Source organism: Anomaloglossus baeobatrachus, chromosome 6 (genome assembly GCF_048569485.1).
Source record: "Anomaloglossus baeobatrachus isolate aAnoBae1 chromosome 6, aAnoBae1.hap1, whole genome shotgun sequence".
Classification (NCBI taxonomy): Eukaryota; Metazoa; Chordata; class Amphibia; order Anura; family Aromobatidae; genus Anomaloglossus; species Anomaloglossus baeobatrachus.
Window position 1 is genome coordinate 479,967,613 of NC_134358.1, and position 18,242 is coordinate 479,985,854.

An 18,242-nucleotide genomic window follows, 5' to 3' on the forward strand; every position below is an offset into this window, starting at 1 on the left:
CATACCGTTCTGCTGGGCTTCCGATTCCATCTGGACTGAAGGCCCATTCTACCAGAGCCGTGGGTGCGTCCTGGGCATTGCGGCATCAGGCTACGGCTCAGCAAGTGTGCCAGGCGGCTACCTGGTCGAGTCTGCACACGTTTACCAAACACTATCAAGTGCATACCTACGCTTCGGCAGATGCCAGCCTAGGTAGACAGGTCCTTCAGGCGGCGGTGGCCCACCTGTAGGAAGAGGCTGTCTGACAGCCCGTTCATGTGGTATCTTTTTACCCACCCAGGGACTGCTTTTGGACGTCCCACTGTCTGGGTCTCCCAATTAGGAGCGAAAAAGAAGGGAATTTTGTTTACTTACCGTAAATTCCTTTTCTTCTAGCTCCAATTGGGAGACCCAGCACCCGCCCTATTTGTTCTTAGGGTTTCGTTTTTCGGGTGCACATGTTGTTCATGTTGTTTCTTAAGTTCTCCGATCTTGTTATCGGATTGAATTTGTTTTTGAAACTGTTATTGGCTTTCCTCCTTCTTGCTTTGGTACTAAAACTGAGGAATCCGTACTCCTACGGGAGGGTGTATAGCCAGAAGGGGAGGGGCCTTACACTTTTAAGTGTAGTTCTTTGTGCGGCCTCCAGAGGCAGTAGCTATACACCCACTGTCTGGGTCTCCCAATTGGAGCTAGAAGAAAAGGAATTTACGGTAAGTAAACAAAATTCCCTTCTTTATTTCAAAGATGTGTTTTTTTCTGGTACGTGTTACACAGATGACACCATAATGTGTGGTCTGTGGGACATCAGTGATGCCAGAAAAAATTATGTACACCGTGTACACCGCACAGAAGCACGGTCAGTGAAAAATCACTGATATCTGCACAGACCAATTGATTTTTTTTTTATCAATGGTAAAACCGCAGGTACCTGCGGAAAAGTGACATGCTTCTTTTTGCTGCAGAAATTCTGCAGCAAAACCTGTAGGGGGAAAAAAACGCAGTGTACGCACAGCATTTTGGATTTCTCCTAGATTTTGCTGGGGAAGAACCGCATGAACATTATGAACAAAACGCACCTTTTCTGCACCATAGACCGTTGCAAATCCGCAGCAAAAAACGCAGTGTGTGCACAGGGCCTTAAACATGGAGTTTTATAGGATTGGGTGAAGTCTGGGGGGGCAGAACTCCTGTCAGTATCTGGCGTGATCGCCATTTGCCCATCTCCAATATGCCCTGTACAGTGAAAACTGGGATTCATCTGTGAAGAGAACACCTAAAACAATTTTTTTATTTTCAGATTTATTTATTTTTTTTAAACTTTTCTTCTTCGCTTTATTATTTTTTATTAGTCGCACTTGAAGCTGCAATCAGATTACTCAGCACTACTCTATACAGCAGAAATTAGGATCTCCTATGAATGCCGGCTTCTTGTTGTAAAGGACATAATGTACTAGGTTAGTAGTAATATGTTGGCTATCGCATGAATGGCCCAGCAAGAATGACAGGTATGTATGAAGGGCCTGTGCACTTGTTGAGGTTTTGTCACGTTTTTTCTGTGCAGTTTTGCCCAAAACTTGGTAGGTTTTCCGTTTTCTGATGCCAGCTGTGTGACTCAGAAACCTGAAGTCTGATGCACATGTTGGTTTTCTCCTTGCACATTTGGTGCAGATTTGTATCTGCAGCTTATCAATTCTTTCAGTGTTTTTGCTGCAGATTTCACCCATACCTATGAGTGGGGTAAAATCAACACCAAAATAGCATATGAAATACCGCTGCAAAAAACACGTATTTTACACTATTTTTCCTGCCAAGTGATGCAGACTTTTTTGCACTAAATGCTTAACATGTGCACTTACCCAGAGGAAAATTCAGCCTGCGATATTTCATCCTTCAGGAAAAAGGTGTGTCCCATAGTAGGATCACTACATGGCTGACGCCTGTCCCTTTTGTAGCAATTATTACATGCAATTTATGGATTAAGTGCATGGGTGTGTGAATTCAAACCATACATAAAAATAGAAAATCCATAAAGTTCAAAGAAATGATTAGACATCATTTGCTAATGAATCTGAATGGCTGTTCCAGTTTTTATGCATGAGCCCCTTTTGATGTTTGGTTTACTGCTGCTTTACCTGTTCTTCGCTATCATTTTGGCGTACAACTACTAGAAGTCTATGGCCGTGATGTATAAGGCTATGTTCACACTTTGCATCTTTGCTGTATTTTTCTGTAGTGAAAACCTGCTCTCTAGTCAGTACAAAAAAAGGCTTCCAAAAAGGTGAGTTTTTGTGTAATTTGCCTACAGTGCATGTTTAATAAAGTTAGTTTCATTCACAACAAAAGCCGCAAGAAATGCAACTATTGCGTTTTGCCACATTTTTGCCCTTTCTCTTTTGCTTTCAATGGTGCAAAACTGCTGAAAGAATTGACATGTTTTGTTGTTTCAAAAACGCAGCAGTTTTCCATTTCGGTAAGGGGGGGAAAAAAGCAATGGTTTGCATGAGATTTCTGATATCTCCTATCCTTTGCTGGTACTGTAAAAAGCAGCTTTTTATTTGCCTAAAGCTCATGAAAAAAATGCAGTGTGTGAACATGGCCTAAAGGTGCATTTACCCCTGCTGACCACATCTGGTAGTCAATCGCCCATTGTTTAAAGGGAACCTGTCACGGCTTTTTTGGCCTATAAGCTGCGGCCACCACCACCGGGCTCTTAGAATGTGTATATAACATGCTGTATATAAGAGCCCAGGCCGCTGTGAAAACATAAACACTTTATAATACTTACTTAACGGTCGTGTGTTTAGCCATATGGGTGTCCCATTGTCCGGTGCCGGTTCTGCCTCTTTTGGTTATCTTTGTTCTCCTTCTCTAGCCGCGGTGCATGACGCGTCAGGCCCTGAACAGGGCAGATCAAAGTATTGTAGTGCGCCTGCGCAGGACTGGCGAGTGTGTATGACGTAGCCGCGTCATGCACACAGGCTTCAGAAAGAGGACGAAGATGGCCGAAAGAGGAGGTGCCGGCGAACGGAGACGCCCATATGGGCAACCGCGCTACTATTAGGTAAGTATTTTTAAGTGTTTTTTATGTTCTCACAGCGGTCTGGGCGCTTATATACAGCATGTTAGATGGCTGTATATAAGAGCCCGGTGGTGGTAGCCGCAGCTTATATGCCAAAAAAAGTGGTGACCGGTTCCCTTTAACTGCAAGTTTAGACAAGTTGACCAGAATTCTCTGCTAACAGAATGTTTGTTAGTCGAAATATTACGTGTGCAATGAATACCATTGTTGTTGTTGGACGGCATAGTGGCTCAGTGGTTCGCACTGCAGTCTTGCAGCGCTATGTTTCTGAGTTCAAATTCCACCAAGGACAACATCTACAAGGTGTTTAGAGTTTTGGAGGAAATCCACACAAACATGGGGAAAAAAAACATACAAAGACTTACTAATGGGAGTTTAGATTGTGAACCCCCATTGGGACAGTTCTAATTTTAAAGGGAACCTGTCAGCAGAAATTTCCCCTAAAACCTAACAGGTTCCCCCTCTGCAGCTCCTGGGCTGCATTCTAGAAAGGTCCCTGTTATTATTGTGCCCCCTTTCTGACCAAAAAAAAGAGTTTATAAAGAGGTACCTTTTTGGCTTCAGATTCTATAAATGTGACACGGGGGCGGGCAGCCTGATGGCCGTTATTCTGCCCCCTGGTCCTGTATGCCGCCCCATCGCTGATTTCCATACTTTTGGACGCCGCCCACTGCTCCAGCCATCCCCGCGCATGCCCAGTGCCAGTCTCACGGGACTGAGCACTGTGACTGCTGGTGACGTGTGCGCAGGCAAGTGATTATGGGCGGGACTGTGACTGTTATCAGCAAGTACCCGCCCATAATCTCGTGAGCGCGCAAACCTCTCCAGCGTCACACTGTGCTCAGTGTAGATGCTAGACTGTATGGGCTGCTTCCAGGGATGAGGTCCCTTTGTCACGTGATAGGGGCGTGTTCAAAATACTATCACGTGACAAAGGGACATCATCCCTGGAAGCAGCCCATACAGTCTAGCATCTACACTGAGCACAGTGTGACGCTGGAGAGGTTTGCGCGCTCACGAGATTATGGGCGGGTACTTGCTGATAACAGTCACAGTATGGAAATCAGCGATGGGGGCGGCATACAGGAGCTGCAGAGGGGGAATCTGTTAGGTTTTAGGGGAAATTTCTGCTGACAGGTTCCCTTTAATGCCATCATATCCAATTCCCGTACCAATGACCATTTTGCTTGTTCATCAGATGATTGCCATTGGGGTTACACAAGCTAATAATTAACAAATACATTTTCCCATTTATTGATATGTCTAAAGCCATAGATGTCAAACTCAGGCCCGCAGACCAAATCTGGTTTAGTTTAATTTTAGATTTGTCCCACAAGAAAATGCCAAATGTATACGAAGACTGGCCAGCTAGTAGATGGCTCATGGACCGCTAATTCTAGAAATCCTGTGTTTCCGGTCCCGCGCGCTCCCTGGTTACTACAAGGATATTTACAACACGCACCATTGTTACTCGCTCCCTTGCTATGACGCGCTTCCTGTCGGCATTTACCTGAGCCGGAGGTTCCCTTCCCTTCTCCCTACATCAGTGCGCACTGCCCTTGTCCTCTCCCATACATCTCCACACACAAAGCGCCCACTACCCTCTACCCTCCAGAAGCGGAGTGCCGGTAAGGTAATGAGCTGATGTGCTCATGCCATGATTTATTTTGTTACACTATTTCGTCATGTATTCTGCGTTTTATTTTCCCCCCTATATATTGAGATCTTATCCTCCAGTGCAGAAGCTGTTTTTCCGATCATGTGCAGTGTGCCTTGCTGAAGCTGGGACACATACCCAGCCTCGGAAGAGGCTCAATCTGAGTGAACAAAGCCGATCATACGTGAGATTTCCATGAGCTGCTGACTAATTAGAGGAACTATTGCCCAATCGATTAATCAAGACCCTAATTAATTAGCATAGGAACAGCAAGTTTTTTTCACTTGCCAGGTTAGTAATGATGGTGTCTGATAAATAACTCTCCATTACGAACTCCTGGGTTTATTGCCAACTTATGCTACACAGTTTATCACCCATAACTACCATCACCCAGATTGCCACCGGAACAGGTCAGTCGGAATGGGCCAAGGTGAAGCACCAGAATTGGCTCATCTAATGTGACGTGCCACTTCTGGGGCGGCTGTGGCCTCGGAAGGGCTGAATAACCATGGACTTTCCCAGCCTGATAATATCAGCCCACAGCTGTCTGCGTCACATTTGCTAATTATCAAAAAAAATAGGGGGGACCCCACATTGCTGTTTTTTTTTTTTTTTTTTTTTTTTTTTTTTATTCATTCATTTATTCTATTTATAAAAACCTGTCGGATAAGCTCTACAAGATGCAATTTTATTATATCTGTTGCTCTAGTTCTGTCTTTATTATCTATCTCTATAGATCCGATAAAAGTAAAGAAACTTTTCCAATGATTTTAATGTAAAAATCAAAAACTTATAACAAAAAACCTGTGCCAATGCAACATGTGCACACAGCCTTTTATATTTGGGGAGAAGGAAAAACTTCCCCAAATGTAGATGTTTTGGTTGTTTGTTTTTTTTTTTCTTTCTTTCTTAAATATCAAGGGTGTATCTGAGTTTGACATCCCTGGTCTAAATGGATCTTAAATTAGATGTGGAAATCAATCATTCGATTCTTTTGTTCCACTTGGAAATAATCTGCTGCCTGATGATTCTGACAGCAACTTTCTCATAGCCCAGGAGCACCCCGCTCAGCTGAGCATTCAAGTGTATGGGGATGTTGAGGGAAATAACTGTCACCCGCAGTCATCTACTTTATAGGGGAAGCTTTATTGTCAGAGATTTGACTAAAGAATTATTTAAAAATGCTTGGTTCCCTTCTATAAACTAGACCTGTAAAATTTGATAACGGCGTTTGCTTTAACTTTAAATTGGTTGTACCAAATTTGGAAGTAATCAGCTATCCATGAGATATAGGATAACTGCCCAATTACTGGGGATCTGACTGCTGAAACTTGCACTAATCCCGAAAAGAATCCCGTATGAATGGGCCATGGTCACCTCCAAAGGCAAGCTGACCGCTGCACCAGGCTGTCTCTTGCAGTCCCATAGAGAATGAAGCGGAGGGACACACAATCTTCCGCTGCTCCATTCACATAGGGCTTTGTGCCCTGGGCCTGTGGATCGGTAGGAGTCCCAGCAGTCAGAACTCTATGATTAAGGGGTAACTTCCAAACTTTGTACAACCGCTTTAAAGGGAATCTGTTAGCAGGTTTTTGCTATGTAAGCTGAAGCCATTATGTTGCAGAGGTTATCAAAAATGTTCAGAGATGCCTGTTTTGTCACAGTTTGTTCTTCTGTGTATTTGCTGTTTTAAGTAGCAGGAACCTTATCATTACAAGACAAGAAACTCATTTGCAAAGACGCCTGACACGCCCCTTACTCTTGACACCTCCAAAGTCAATGTACAATCTCTATTGAGAGCCTGGTGTGGAAGGGGACAGCTCCCTGGGATCTGCTACATGACTAAATCTAAAAGTTCTGATTGTGTTAGGCTGCTTTCACACATCCGGTTTTTGCTGTGCGGCACAATACGGCGCTTTGCAGAAAAACCGCAACTTTTTTTTTTTTTTTTTTTTGCCGCCGGTTGCGTTTTTTCCGCATAGACTTTCATTAGTGCCGGATTGTGCCGCATAGCCTTGCGTTCGGTCCGGTTTTTGCCGGATTAGGCATATTTAGCCCATGCGGCGGCCGGATGGAACGTTGCCTGGCACGTTTTTTTGTCCGGCGGAAAAAACTCATCACGCCGCATCCGGCAGATGCAGCGCTTTGTTCAATGCATGCCTATGGACGCCAGATGCGGCGCGATGCGGCAAAAACTACATCCGGCCGCGGGCATGCGTTTTTTGCACTGTGCATGCTCAGTAGCGTGCCGCAACCGTCAAAAACCAGACGGGCCACATGTAAAAACTTATGCAAAGGATGCGTTTTTTTTCGACGCATCCGTTGCATAGGTTTTAAAGCCGGATGTGTGAAAGCAGTCTTAGAGCTGCTTCTCACTTGCGAGTTTCTCGCAGTAGAGCAATGCGAGAAAAACTCGCATTGGAATCGGACACATGTTAGTGAATGATTCAGCTCTCATCTGCGATTTTTTTTTTTTTTTTTTTTTTTTTTTTTTTTTTTTTTTTCCTCAGTCCAAATCGGACTGCGAAAAAAATCGTAGCATGCTGCTTTTTTGCGAGTTTCTCGCACCATTTGTCCCAATGATTTCCTATGGAAGGGGATTAAAAGTAGGATCACACACGCACCAGCGTTCACATTTGCGAGTTTGGCAGTAACTTCGCTCATTAAATATTCAACAGATGAATGTGACATCACATTCCCAAAGGTAAATTAAATGACACGTGTAATAGCTTTTATATAATTAAGATGTTGCATGAAACTAGCATCACAAACGCAACACACACGCGAGCAAAAAGCATCGCACTTGCGTTGCACTCGCACCTAACGTGAACTAAAATCAGCCCAGTATTTTTCAGCCCAGTCGGACCGATTTTACTCTCATAGATGTGTTTCCAGCCTTAGAATGGCTGCATTCAGTAATCTAAGTGATACATCGTTAGATTCAGGATCTCTTTGCCTACATTATGCTGCTCTCAGATGAGGTAGCAAAAACCCTTTAACCCCATATTTACCGGACACATTTTTCAAATCTGACATGTCACTTTATGTGACAATAACTCTGTTTCATCATATCCCAGTGATTTGAGGGTTTTTGTTTTTTTTCGGGAGATATTATTTATGATCATGGTAAATTTAGTTCCATATATTTTTTTATAAATAAATGCAAAACACATTAGAAATTTTACTAAAATTTCCAAAAATTAGCAATTTTTTTTTTTTTCAAGAAAATTTACAAAACGTATTTAATTTTTTCAGAGACCTATTCAGTTTTGAAGTGATTTTGGGCATGTATATATTGAACCCCCCCCCCCCCAAAAGTGATTGCATGTTACAAACTGCGCCCCTCAACATAACCGGAAAGACAAATGTTATATTTACCACCTACATGCTGCTAACTTCTGAACAGGTCACTATAGCCGGCAGACGCTAAGGCTTTGAATTACCATGGCAACAATGAGGACCACACAATCATGATCTCACTGTGCGGATGGGGTTAAAGAAGGAACCACACACTGTTCACCTTCTAGATGCCATAGTATTGACAGCACCATCTAATGGGTTAAACAGCCATTGCTGGTGAAAACGCTGATCGTGACTGATGTAGCGGGGTGTCTGCTATAGTGTACAGCCGACAGATGCTGCATTTTCACCATTCCAGGGCAATGTGTTCACTTATATCTCACTTGGGGGTTAAACATCGCTGTTGAACCCCCTTTAAGTAAAAGAGGCTTATTTGCATTATCAACAGCTCGTTAATGAGTGGGGGAAAAACATCTGAGTTGCAAGATGTACTCTAAATCCTAGTCCCTATTAGCGAGCCGGTATCCTACATATGTTCATCATGAAGTAATTACATATAAGTAATGATTGTTCCAACTGAAGTGACAGCACGGCAGCGCTCTGAGGGGGCTGAATACGCCGAGTGGGTGGATAGTGGGCTACAGTGTTCTGCCATGTTTGTCACGGTGCATGACATTTCAGGCTTCTCACAAAATGGAAAATAAATGATACAGCTGCGCCTGTCACTCTTCACAAGGTGTGCGCGTGTGGATATCCCTAATTGAACCTCCTTTGATGTCCCTTTTCTCCAGCTGTACACTACGCCTGTTGATTCTTCTCAGAAATTGTTGAACAGATGTCAGAATCATATAGACTCAATGCTTCCCCTCACCGCGATAGCAAATTAATAGCGTGGGCTTGTTTGCTTGGATTTATGTCTGAGGTAAATTACGCCGGAGAGAAGCGGCTTATAATTACCGGCACGTGTTATCATATCAGATGCTCGCGCCTCTTGTGAGGGGACGCGCGCTGACTACCTAGCTGTACTCCATTCCTCCGACGCCTGCGCGGTCTCCAAGCATTAACTGGTAAAATCTCCTCATTTTGTGTTTTTTGCTTGTTTTAATCGTTCCTTAAATCTGGATGGTAACTTCACAGTTCCTAATTCTCCAGAGGCCACAACCTCTCTGCACTTACTGTACATTTGCAGTGGGAAAATTGTCCTTAAAGCATAATTGTTGTTGTAATTTTTATTTCATAAATCAATAGTGCACATGAAAATAAGCAACTTCGCACTCAGCCAAATCTGCTTTTCACTACTACAATTCGTCATTATCAAAATCCTGAGGTAAAATCTGTATTCAGTGGAGAATTTCCCATTACTGAGATAGATGGCAGATGCCCAGAAACCAGCCTCACGTGATCAGTCCCTCTCTCCCCCTCCCTCTCTCCCCCGCCTGAGAGCTGCAGAGGCTCATAACCAAGGTAAACATCGGGTAACTTGCTTGGATACCCGATGTTTACCTTGGTTACGTGTGCAGGGAGCCCGGCTCCTAGCAGCTGCAGACGCTCGTAACAAAGGTAAATATCGGGTATCCAATCAAGTTACCCGATGTTTACCTTGGTTACGAGCCTCCGCAGCTGTCAGATGCCGGCTCCCAGTCTGTCACGTTCAGTTCCCCTCACTCCCGATCACATGACTCCAATGCCCGCCCATAAACTTCAAGTGACAGGATCCTGCAAAATAACACATGCTTTTTTCTCTGCAAAAACAGGACCGCTTTTGCAGCAAAAAAACAGTTCCTGACGCATGCTAAAAAAAAAAAGTAGTGTGAAAGCACCAAATACTTAACGTGTGCACGGATCCAAAAAGACACTGACCGGAAAAACACCAACAAAGATGCTTTTTCTGAAGCATCTTCACTTTGGAAAACTCGTGGATACACTGGTGTCTAAGGCTATGTGCGCACTGAGTGTTTTAAGCGGTGTTTTTCGGGTGCGTTTTTGGGCTCAAAATTGTCTTTTCATTTTTGCTGTCCGCACAACTTTTTTTTTTTTTTTTTTTCCAGCTGCGTTTATGAGCTAAAAAAAAAAATGGACATGTCAATTCTTTCCTGCGTTTTACGGGTTTTTTCACCCATGCAATGCATTGGAAAAACACACTGAAAAACTGTAAAAACGCATTCTTTTTTTACCAGTGCGTTTTTGCTGCCAAAACCGCACAAAAACGCTGTGTGCGCACATAGCCTAAAAGATGCTGTCTGCACATAATCTTAAACAGTTCTGTATGAAATTCCGCATCTTTTCAGAGTAAAATATAATTACTTCATTGAGGACGTTTGTACTTGGTTGATGCTGTCCATGAATCATATGACTAGTTTCCTTTCGTGCTTTTACTAAAAAAAAACAAAACACTGATGTGTCTGTAATCATCTCTACTGACCACTTTCCCAGCTGGATCAAGATGAGTTATGTACAATTTCATACAGATCTGGTCCCATTGTGTTGAAATCACCAAAAATATTTGTGAAGGACACATCGGCATGCGTTGCACATAGGCTTCCATGAACATGCATCAAAGAAAAGGCCTGAAAAGTATACATGATTGTACTGCATTAGCCCTGGGTTGATTATTATAGTTTGCTATAAAGCAAAAAAACAAACATTTATGTATGGTCTGAAGAAAAAAAGGACGATCCTATCGGCAATGTGTGATGAAGTGTTTGACATGTATGACCGAAGCTTCTCTGGTACATTGCAAAAGCTGTCAGATGTGTGTCGGAGCGCGCAGGATCAATGTTCCATAGTAAATTACTAATCAATATTTGATTGTAAAAAGATTGGACTGGATTTTGAATAAATTATGTTGTAAGCATAAACGACCTTCATACTTCATGGGCGGCACGGTGGCTCAGTGGTTAGCACTGCAGCCTTGCAGCGCTGGGGTCCTGGGTTCAAATCCCACCAAGGACACCATCTGCAAGGAGTTTGTATGTTCTCCCCGTGTTTGCGTGGGTTTCCTCCGGGTACTCCGGTTTCCTCCCACACTCCAAAGACATACAGATAGGGACTCTAGATTGTGAGCCCCAATGGGGACAGTGTTGCAAATGTATGTAAAAGCGCTGTGGAATTAATAGCGCTATATAAATGAATAAAATTATTATTAAATTATTATTATTATTATACTATTATTTCACTTTTTTCTCGAGCCTTTGCCACAAATATTGGAGGTTGGCCCATGATAAAAGCTTATTTAAAGGGGGTTATGCAGTAAAAGTAAGGTATCACCGATCCAGGGAATAGGCGATAACTGGCTCATCTGTGGAGGTCATGTCACTGGGACCCGCACCGGTTGCTAAAACGGGGCACTTTTATCCCACTTTAATAGTGGCAGCGTGTATGCTGAACTGTCGCTCCATTCATTCCCTATGGGGCTGCGGAGTACTGCGTTCTACTTTTCCAGCAACCCTAGAGGATGTGTAACATTTTGCAACAGGAATAGAAGTGAACTGTATGGGATATAAAAAAGAATTCCTAGTTTGGGTCCCAGCAGTCGGACCCCCACCAATCTTCAAACAGATATTTCATTGCTTGTTTTCACTTGACAGCCTCTTTAACCATTGGAACCCCCAGTTCATATATTGTCTGTTGGACTGCCAAAAGTTAGGAAAGCATTGCACTCAGCTACCTTCGTCAGTCCCATAAGCCATCAATGGAATGTTGGACAAAACAATCACTGATCTCGGGAAGACCAGTCAGAGAAAACACTGCCGGCAGGCAGCGAGGGCGCTCAACACAGTGAAATCCTAAGTGCATTGCCCCCTGGGAAATATGCAAATTGAAAAAAGTCCATGGAGCCTCTGTCAGGAGTCTCAACACAGAAACCAGCCAGATATCCCTCCAGGAAGGACCCAGCCAAGGAGGGGCTCTTTTTAGGAGACCCCCATAACCACCATATTAAGTGGCCGTTTTAGTCAATATCCAACTTTTTGACAAGTTTAAAGATATGACAAGGGAAATACCAAGGCCAGGTATCCATCCACACAGCTGTTTCGGGGTATTGCCCCTCATCAGTGTGGAGTAGGATTTTTTTTGATTTGCATATTTCCCAGGGGGCAATGTACCTAGGATTTCACTGTGTTGAGCGCCCTCGCTGGCTGCCGGCAGTGTTTTCTCTGACTGGTCTCCCCGAGATCAGTGATTTTTTTTTTTTTGTCTTGTTGGTCTACTAGGCATTGCTCCCACCTGGCCAGAATCCTATTCCACACTGATGAGGGGCAATACCCTGAAACAGCTGTCTGTGGATGGATACCTGGCCTTGGTATTTCCCTTGTCATATCTTTAAACTCGTCAAAAAGTTGGGTATTGACTAAAAGGGCCACTTAATATTGTGGTTATGGTGGTCTCCTAAAAAGAGCCACTCCTTGGCTGGGTCCTTCCTGGAGGGATATCTGGCTGGTTTCTGTGTTGAGACTCCTAACAGAGGCTCCACGGACTTTTTTGATTTGCATTAATGGCATGTTAGCACACATGCATTGCCACCACTCCGCTCCAATTGGACGTTTCAGAGCATTCGGATAGCTTCCAAGTTCTGTGGATAGGTGTGTCTTGCTAAATTCTACTAAAAAGGGGGCTGAAAGCCCGTACTTACGAAGCACTCACTGATATCCTAATCAGGCACGAATACTAATATTCTTTATAGCAAGATACTATTTATTTTAATAGCACATGAATAGTTAATGGTACATAGGCATTTAGAATCTTATACAATAACAGAAATATGCATCAACATTACCGTTTGTTGTAGCAATCCTTTCACATCGGAGGGAACTCGAGTTAATGATAAAGGAATCAACATCATGGCATCTTGCATCACAGGAACAGTGCGTACACTTCAATGTCCTGGAAGGTTTCCCTTAACATTAAGCGAGGCCGGTGTAATTTTTATAGGAAAACTTTGTAGGTTGTGTTTAAATGGTCACCAGCATGTGACAGCTGAGTCATGTTCATGTAACTTGACCACAAACTGCTGTGGGCACCGGCAGCTTCCTGCACATTTCCTGCACATCCTGCCAGTTGACAACTGGCCGACCACAGTTTGACCATAGTGTTAGTGAAATATTGCAATGAGCCGTAAATTTCATATGCAAGCTTCCTTAAACCTGTCTTTAAGCCAACCACAAGTTTCCGGTAAGTGGAACTGTAAATGTGACTTCCTCATTATCTTAAAACTGCTTCAAAACCTGGTTGACATGTATTCCTTGGTCATCATTAGTGAAATATTATCCAAAGGACATCTCTTTGATACTGAATTATTGATAGGTCAAATAATATCTGGGATCACTCCTATCTTTTGATTATGATTCCTATCTAATCACACATTCTTTCAGTCATATCACATTGGTATCACAAGGTGACAACTTGCCAAGATGGATAAAATACAGTGTAGAAGGCTGGTTTCACTGGACCATGGTCTCCAATCTCAATAGTCTCGTAGGTATTGGAGACCGCCAGTTTGTACATCCATGGTGGTCTGTACCTGGACCATGAAACACCGAGGAATGAAACTATCCTATTTGAAAGCTGTACGTTTCAATATATTAAGCTTTAAGCCATTTATCCTCAATTACTACACTTCCTTGCAGATTTGCCTAGTTTTCTTCTTCCTTGCATGTTTGGTCTTAAAGGGGTTGCTCCATGAACAAGTTCCACTTTAATCAATGGATCTTGGAAAGTAAATATGTTTCACAATTGGATGTGTTAAAATGAATCACTTCCGACCAAAAAAAAAAAAGCAAGAAAAAAAAACAAAACGTTCCTGTGCTGGGATGTACTATGTAATTGTCATGCCTGACTGAACTGTGACATGGTCTGATCATACCACATTTCCTGGCCCAGGGAAGAAGTAAGATTATAGAAATTACTGCAGGGAGATCACAGCTGCTTATTTCTGTAGGGGAAAGAACATTTCCATACCTTCTCAAAAACTTGTTTTACCTCACAGAAAGAATCAGCTGTGATCCCCTGCTGTAATGTGGAGTGTAATGAAATGCTGTAAACTCTTCTGTTTCCTCTCCTGAGATGTGGATCAGACCCTGTCCTTGTAAGGTCAGTCACACCCATTACACAGGGGCACATTTATAAAATGTATTTTAAAATGTGCATTGTTCATAGGACAACCCCTATAAACATGCAAATGATTGAGATCACTGATCTTTTCTTAAAGAAAAACCCTTAAAATATATTTCTGCTTCATTCCTTTTTGCCATGTGACAGTTATATCACCTTTTTGTTTGCTTGTGTAATTCACTTCTGTTTTCCGCTATATTATACCCTAAATCCAGAAACGTTTGCCAAGGTTTCTGCTGCCAGACCCCGATCTGTGGATGTTAGTTATTCATTTTAAAAAAGTCTTCATTGTTTCTGTGGTGCCTGAAGGGTTGTTTCATAATACGACAGAAGTAGGAAAAATGGTTGTCATAATTGGGAACAATAGAGCATGTTATGATTTTAGGATTTTTTTTTTGCAGTGAGACAACATATTTGCCATTGTAATATACATGAAAAAAATGTGGAAGTGTACTTGGTGTTGAAATATCCTCCGGGTCTGTCAGTATTGCATGGTGTCTATATATTGAGTGGGCACCTATAGGAACTGAGATTCTCACTCTCATTTTAAAGGGCTATTTTTTAAAAAAAAAATAAAAATTTAAAACTACAGCAATCAAAAATGATTCTGTCTTTTTCTTTAAAGGGAACCAATCACCAGGATTTTCATATATAACCTAAAGCCAGTGCTATACTGGCACGATCAGGCTGATTCTATACATACATTCAGTGGTCGGCTCAGATGTTTAGGCTTTGAAATCCAAAAAAGTAAAGTTTGTAAAATCGGCATCTTCTTGAGTGACAGCAGCTGAGGATCAGATACTTATCATACTTATCCCCTCCCCCTGTTAGAATTAACAAAAGTATTATACAATCAAATGTAACTTTTCACCTCCAGGACCTGTGTGAGGTCATAACCCATGTGACCAGAAGGGGCGGGGCCTCAGCAAACAAAGCTGATATCAGGAAGCAACATTTCCTATTGCTCAGGGCCCCACCCCTTCTGGTCACATGGGTATGACCTCACGACAGGTCCTGGAAGTGAAAAGTTACATCAATTGTATAATACTTATCCCCTCCCCCTTTTAGAATTAGCATAACTATGAATACCCCCCAGATATTATCTGCTTTTCAGCTGCTGTCACTCAAACAACTGCCGATTTTATAAACTTCACTTTCTTGGATTTCAAAACCTAAACATCCGTGCTGACCACTACAGGTATGTATAGAATTGGCCTGATAGTGCCAGTATAGCACTGGCTTTAGCTTATATAGGAAAATCCTGGTGATTGGTTCCCTTTAAATGGAATTTATTATTGGACTATTGCTGCGTCATAATCTGAAAGTAGTATTATGTGGAGGCTGAGACCCTGCTTTTAGCGAAGTGTCACTTGCTTTTTCAATAAAATCCAGTGTTTCATCAGCAGGAGATTTTCTCTACCGGACTAGGTGTCTCATGCCTCCTGGTTAACTGCCGTGTGTAACCATGCCCTAAACACTGATTAGTAGCGTTGTGTCAATACACTGCTTCACCACCACCGTGCGGAGCTGCCGGCCGACTTTCGTGCGGAGCTGCCAGCCGACCTTCGTGCGGAGCTGCCGGCCGACCTTCGTGCGGAGCTGCCGGCCGGCCGACCACCGTGCGGAGCTGCCGGCCGGCCGACCACCCCACCTACTGTCTCCTCCCCAAAATCCTATAGAATGTTAGCCCACAAGGGCAGGGTCCTCTTCCCTCTGCACTAGTCTCTTATATAACTTCTATCTGTATTCTGTATGTAACCCCCTTCTCATGTACAGCACCATGGAATCAATGGTGCTCTATAAATAATAATATTATTATACAGGGTACACAGGAAGCTGCCAATCACTGGTGTAGGTGGGGTTTTATGGGGATCATCATGCTGATGACTGCTACATGTACAGCAGAGGAAACTGATTTTTATTAAAAAGACAGTGTGCAGACCATCAAGTGACACATCACTGGATTCATGGTGTCTATCTCTACAATATGCTGCTCTTAGATTCCATAGCAAAAAACTTTTATTAACTCAACTGTTTAGATTTTAATGTGAGAGGGCGACCACTGACATATGATACTAACGTCCTTTAAAAATAAACTAAATTTAGATTAAAAAAAATCAATGCCTTTTAGACTTTTGAATTGTTCTAGGAATAATACATAGTAGTAAGCCAATCAGACGGGCTTCCTGATTTTACTTCTGCTTTGAACATAAATTGGAATTCTCAAATACACAGTAAATTTCTTTTATCTATTATCAGGCAATCGGGTAGAAGCTGTTCGATGTGGGAAAATGCTGACTACAGAAAGAGGAGTCGTGGAGGAATGGTTGTCAGAATTTAAGGTAGTCTTTACAATCGTCTCCCCTTCACCTGTCAATGTAAATGATGATTGGTTATACTTGCCTTTTGTTCTAATCATGTACGGAGTTAAAAATTGACAATTTATTAAGACTGTATGTCTTCCATTAGTCCACAGAAGTAGGCTAAGTTCACACACTGTGTTTTTTTGATGCTGCATTTTTGTGCGTTCTTGGCCGCTAAAAACGCACCCACGTCAAAAAAACGCAGCAAAAAACGCATGCGTTTTTCCCACGATTTGGTGTGTTTTTGGCTGCGTTTTGCTGCGTTTTTGATCTCTGCGTTTTTTTGCGGTTTTCCAATGCATTGCATGGGGGGAAAACGCAGGAAAGAATTGACATGTCCATTTTTTTTTTTTTTTTTTTTAAAGCTCAAAAACGCAGCTTAAAAAAAACAGTTGTGTGCGGACAGCAAAATTGAAAACTCATAGACTTTGCTGGGGAAGCAAAGTCATGCAGTTTTGAGGCCAAAAACGCACCCGAAAAACGCGCAAAAACGCCACGAAAAACGCACTGTGTGCACATGGCCTTACAGGGTTTTTTTTTTTGAGACTCATGGTCTTCATTATATCGTTTTAAAATGAAAAAAAAAAAAAAAATTCTTAGGCCCTGTGCGCACTAGAAAAAGGATTTTTCTCAAATTTCTTGAATCTGAAAGATTAGCACACCTGCAGTCAAAAAATGCACCAATAACGCACCGAAAAAACGCATGCGGTTTTTTCCGCAGGTTGGTATCTACGTTTTTTTTTACCATTTATCTATGACAAAAATACGCAGGTACCTGCAGAAAAGAAGTGACATGCATATTCTTTTTCTTTTTTTTTTTTGTTTTTTTTGCCCATACATTTTGCTGGGGAATGTCTGCAGAAAGGTTACAGCCATTTTCTCAAGAAATTTCTGCAGCAAAAGCACAAAAAACGTGGGTAAAAACGAAGTGTGCGCAAAGGGCCTTAAAGCCATTTTCTATTCTTTATAGCAGCTAGATATATGCGATGTATGGGCAGAGGCACAGCAGCCTCATACTTTTGCTTTGTGTAAGCAGCCACTAAACCATGCACTTCCATCGCTTCCATCCGGTTACTACCATAGAAGATTTTAGCTCATTGGTGGGGATGTTGGACCACCACCGTTATCATAATTGATGAGCTATGTAAGAGATCATAATTTAACTCTCGGACAACCCATCCTCGAGCACTGTTTCCGCCAAGTAAAAGTTAAGCACGGGTTTATTTTTCTTATTGTTCCATGAGGAATAGAGGAGCATTTGGCAGTGTTACAACAAGCTGATTGTGCCACCGGGGTGATATGTGAAGCCTGTTTCGGTGGTAGATGACTTCTAGGTGTTCTGTGATACATAACAGGTCCAATGCTCCTTTTTTCTGTGATGGCACAATTGTTTTATACGTTAGCGACCATAAAACCAGACATTAGTGATTAAATTAAATAAATATAGTTGTCCTCCATGTTTGACTGTTTCAGAATGATGCAGCAGGTTAAAGCCGGCCATAGGCATTCGATGACTGTTGGCTGAATGATGCTTCCGACCAGTGGTTCAGTTGACCGCTGACTCTCCCATACACAGGAGCGCTCATTTGCCCGAATGCTGCTATGTTCCCTCTGAGAGCATTCGGACAATGGGAGAACAATGCGATTGGCAGAGCAAAATCGGACCTGTGTGATCTCTCTCGACCATCAGTCCGTCTGTAGCCACATACACATGTTAGCACAATGCTGACTGTTATAAACAATTAACAGTACT

The 18,242-nt window shown here is 42.5% G+C and overlaps 1 protein-coding gene across 3 annotated transcripts in view; it reads left to right on the top strand.

Moving 5' to 3' along the window:
- HYCC1 (hyccin PI4KA lipid kinase complex subunit 1) overlaps positions 1-18,242 on the top strand; it is a 184,742-nt gene that overhangs the window by 58,236 nt on the left and 108,264 nt on the right. For all 3 annotated transcript variants that reach the window (XM_075315364.1, XM_075315366.1, XM_075315365.1), the window contains exon 2: positions 16,386-16,468. In XM_075315364.1, coding sequence (XP_075171479.1) covers positions 16,418-16,468 — 51 coding nt within the window. In that variant the 5' untranslated portion in view covers positions 16,386-16,417. The remainder of the gene's footprint in view (positions 1-16,385; positions 16,469-18,242) is intronic.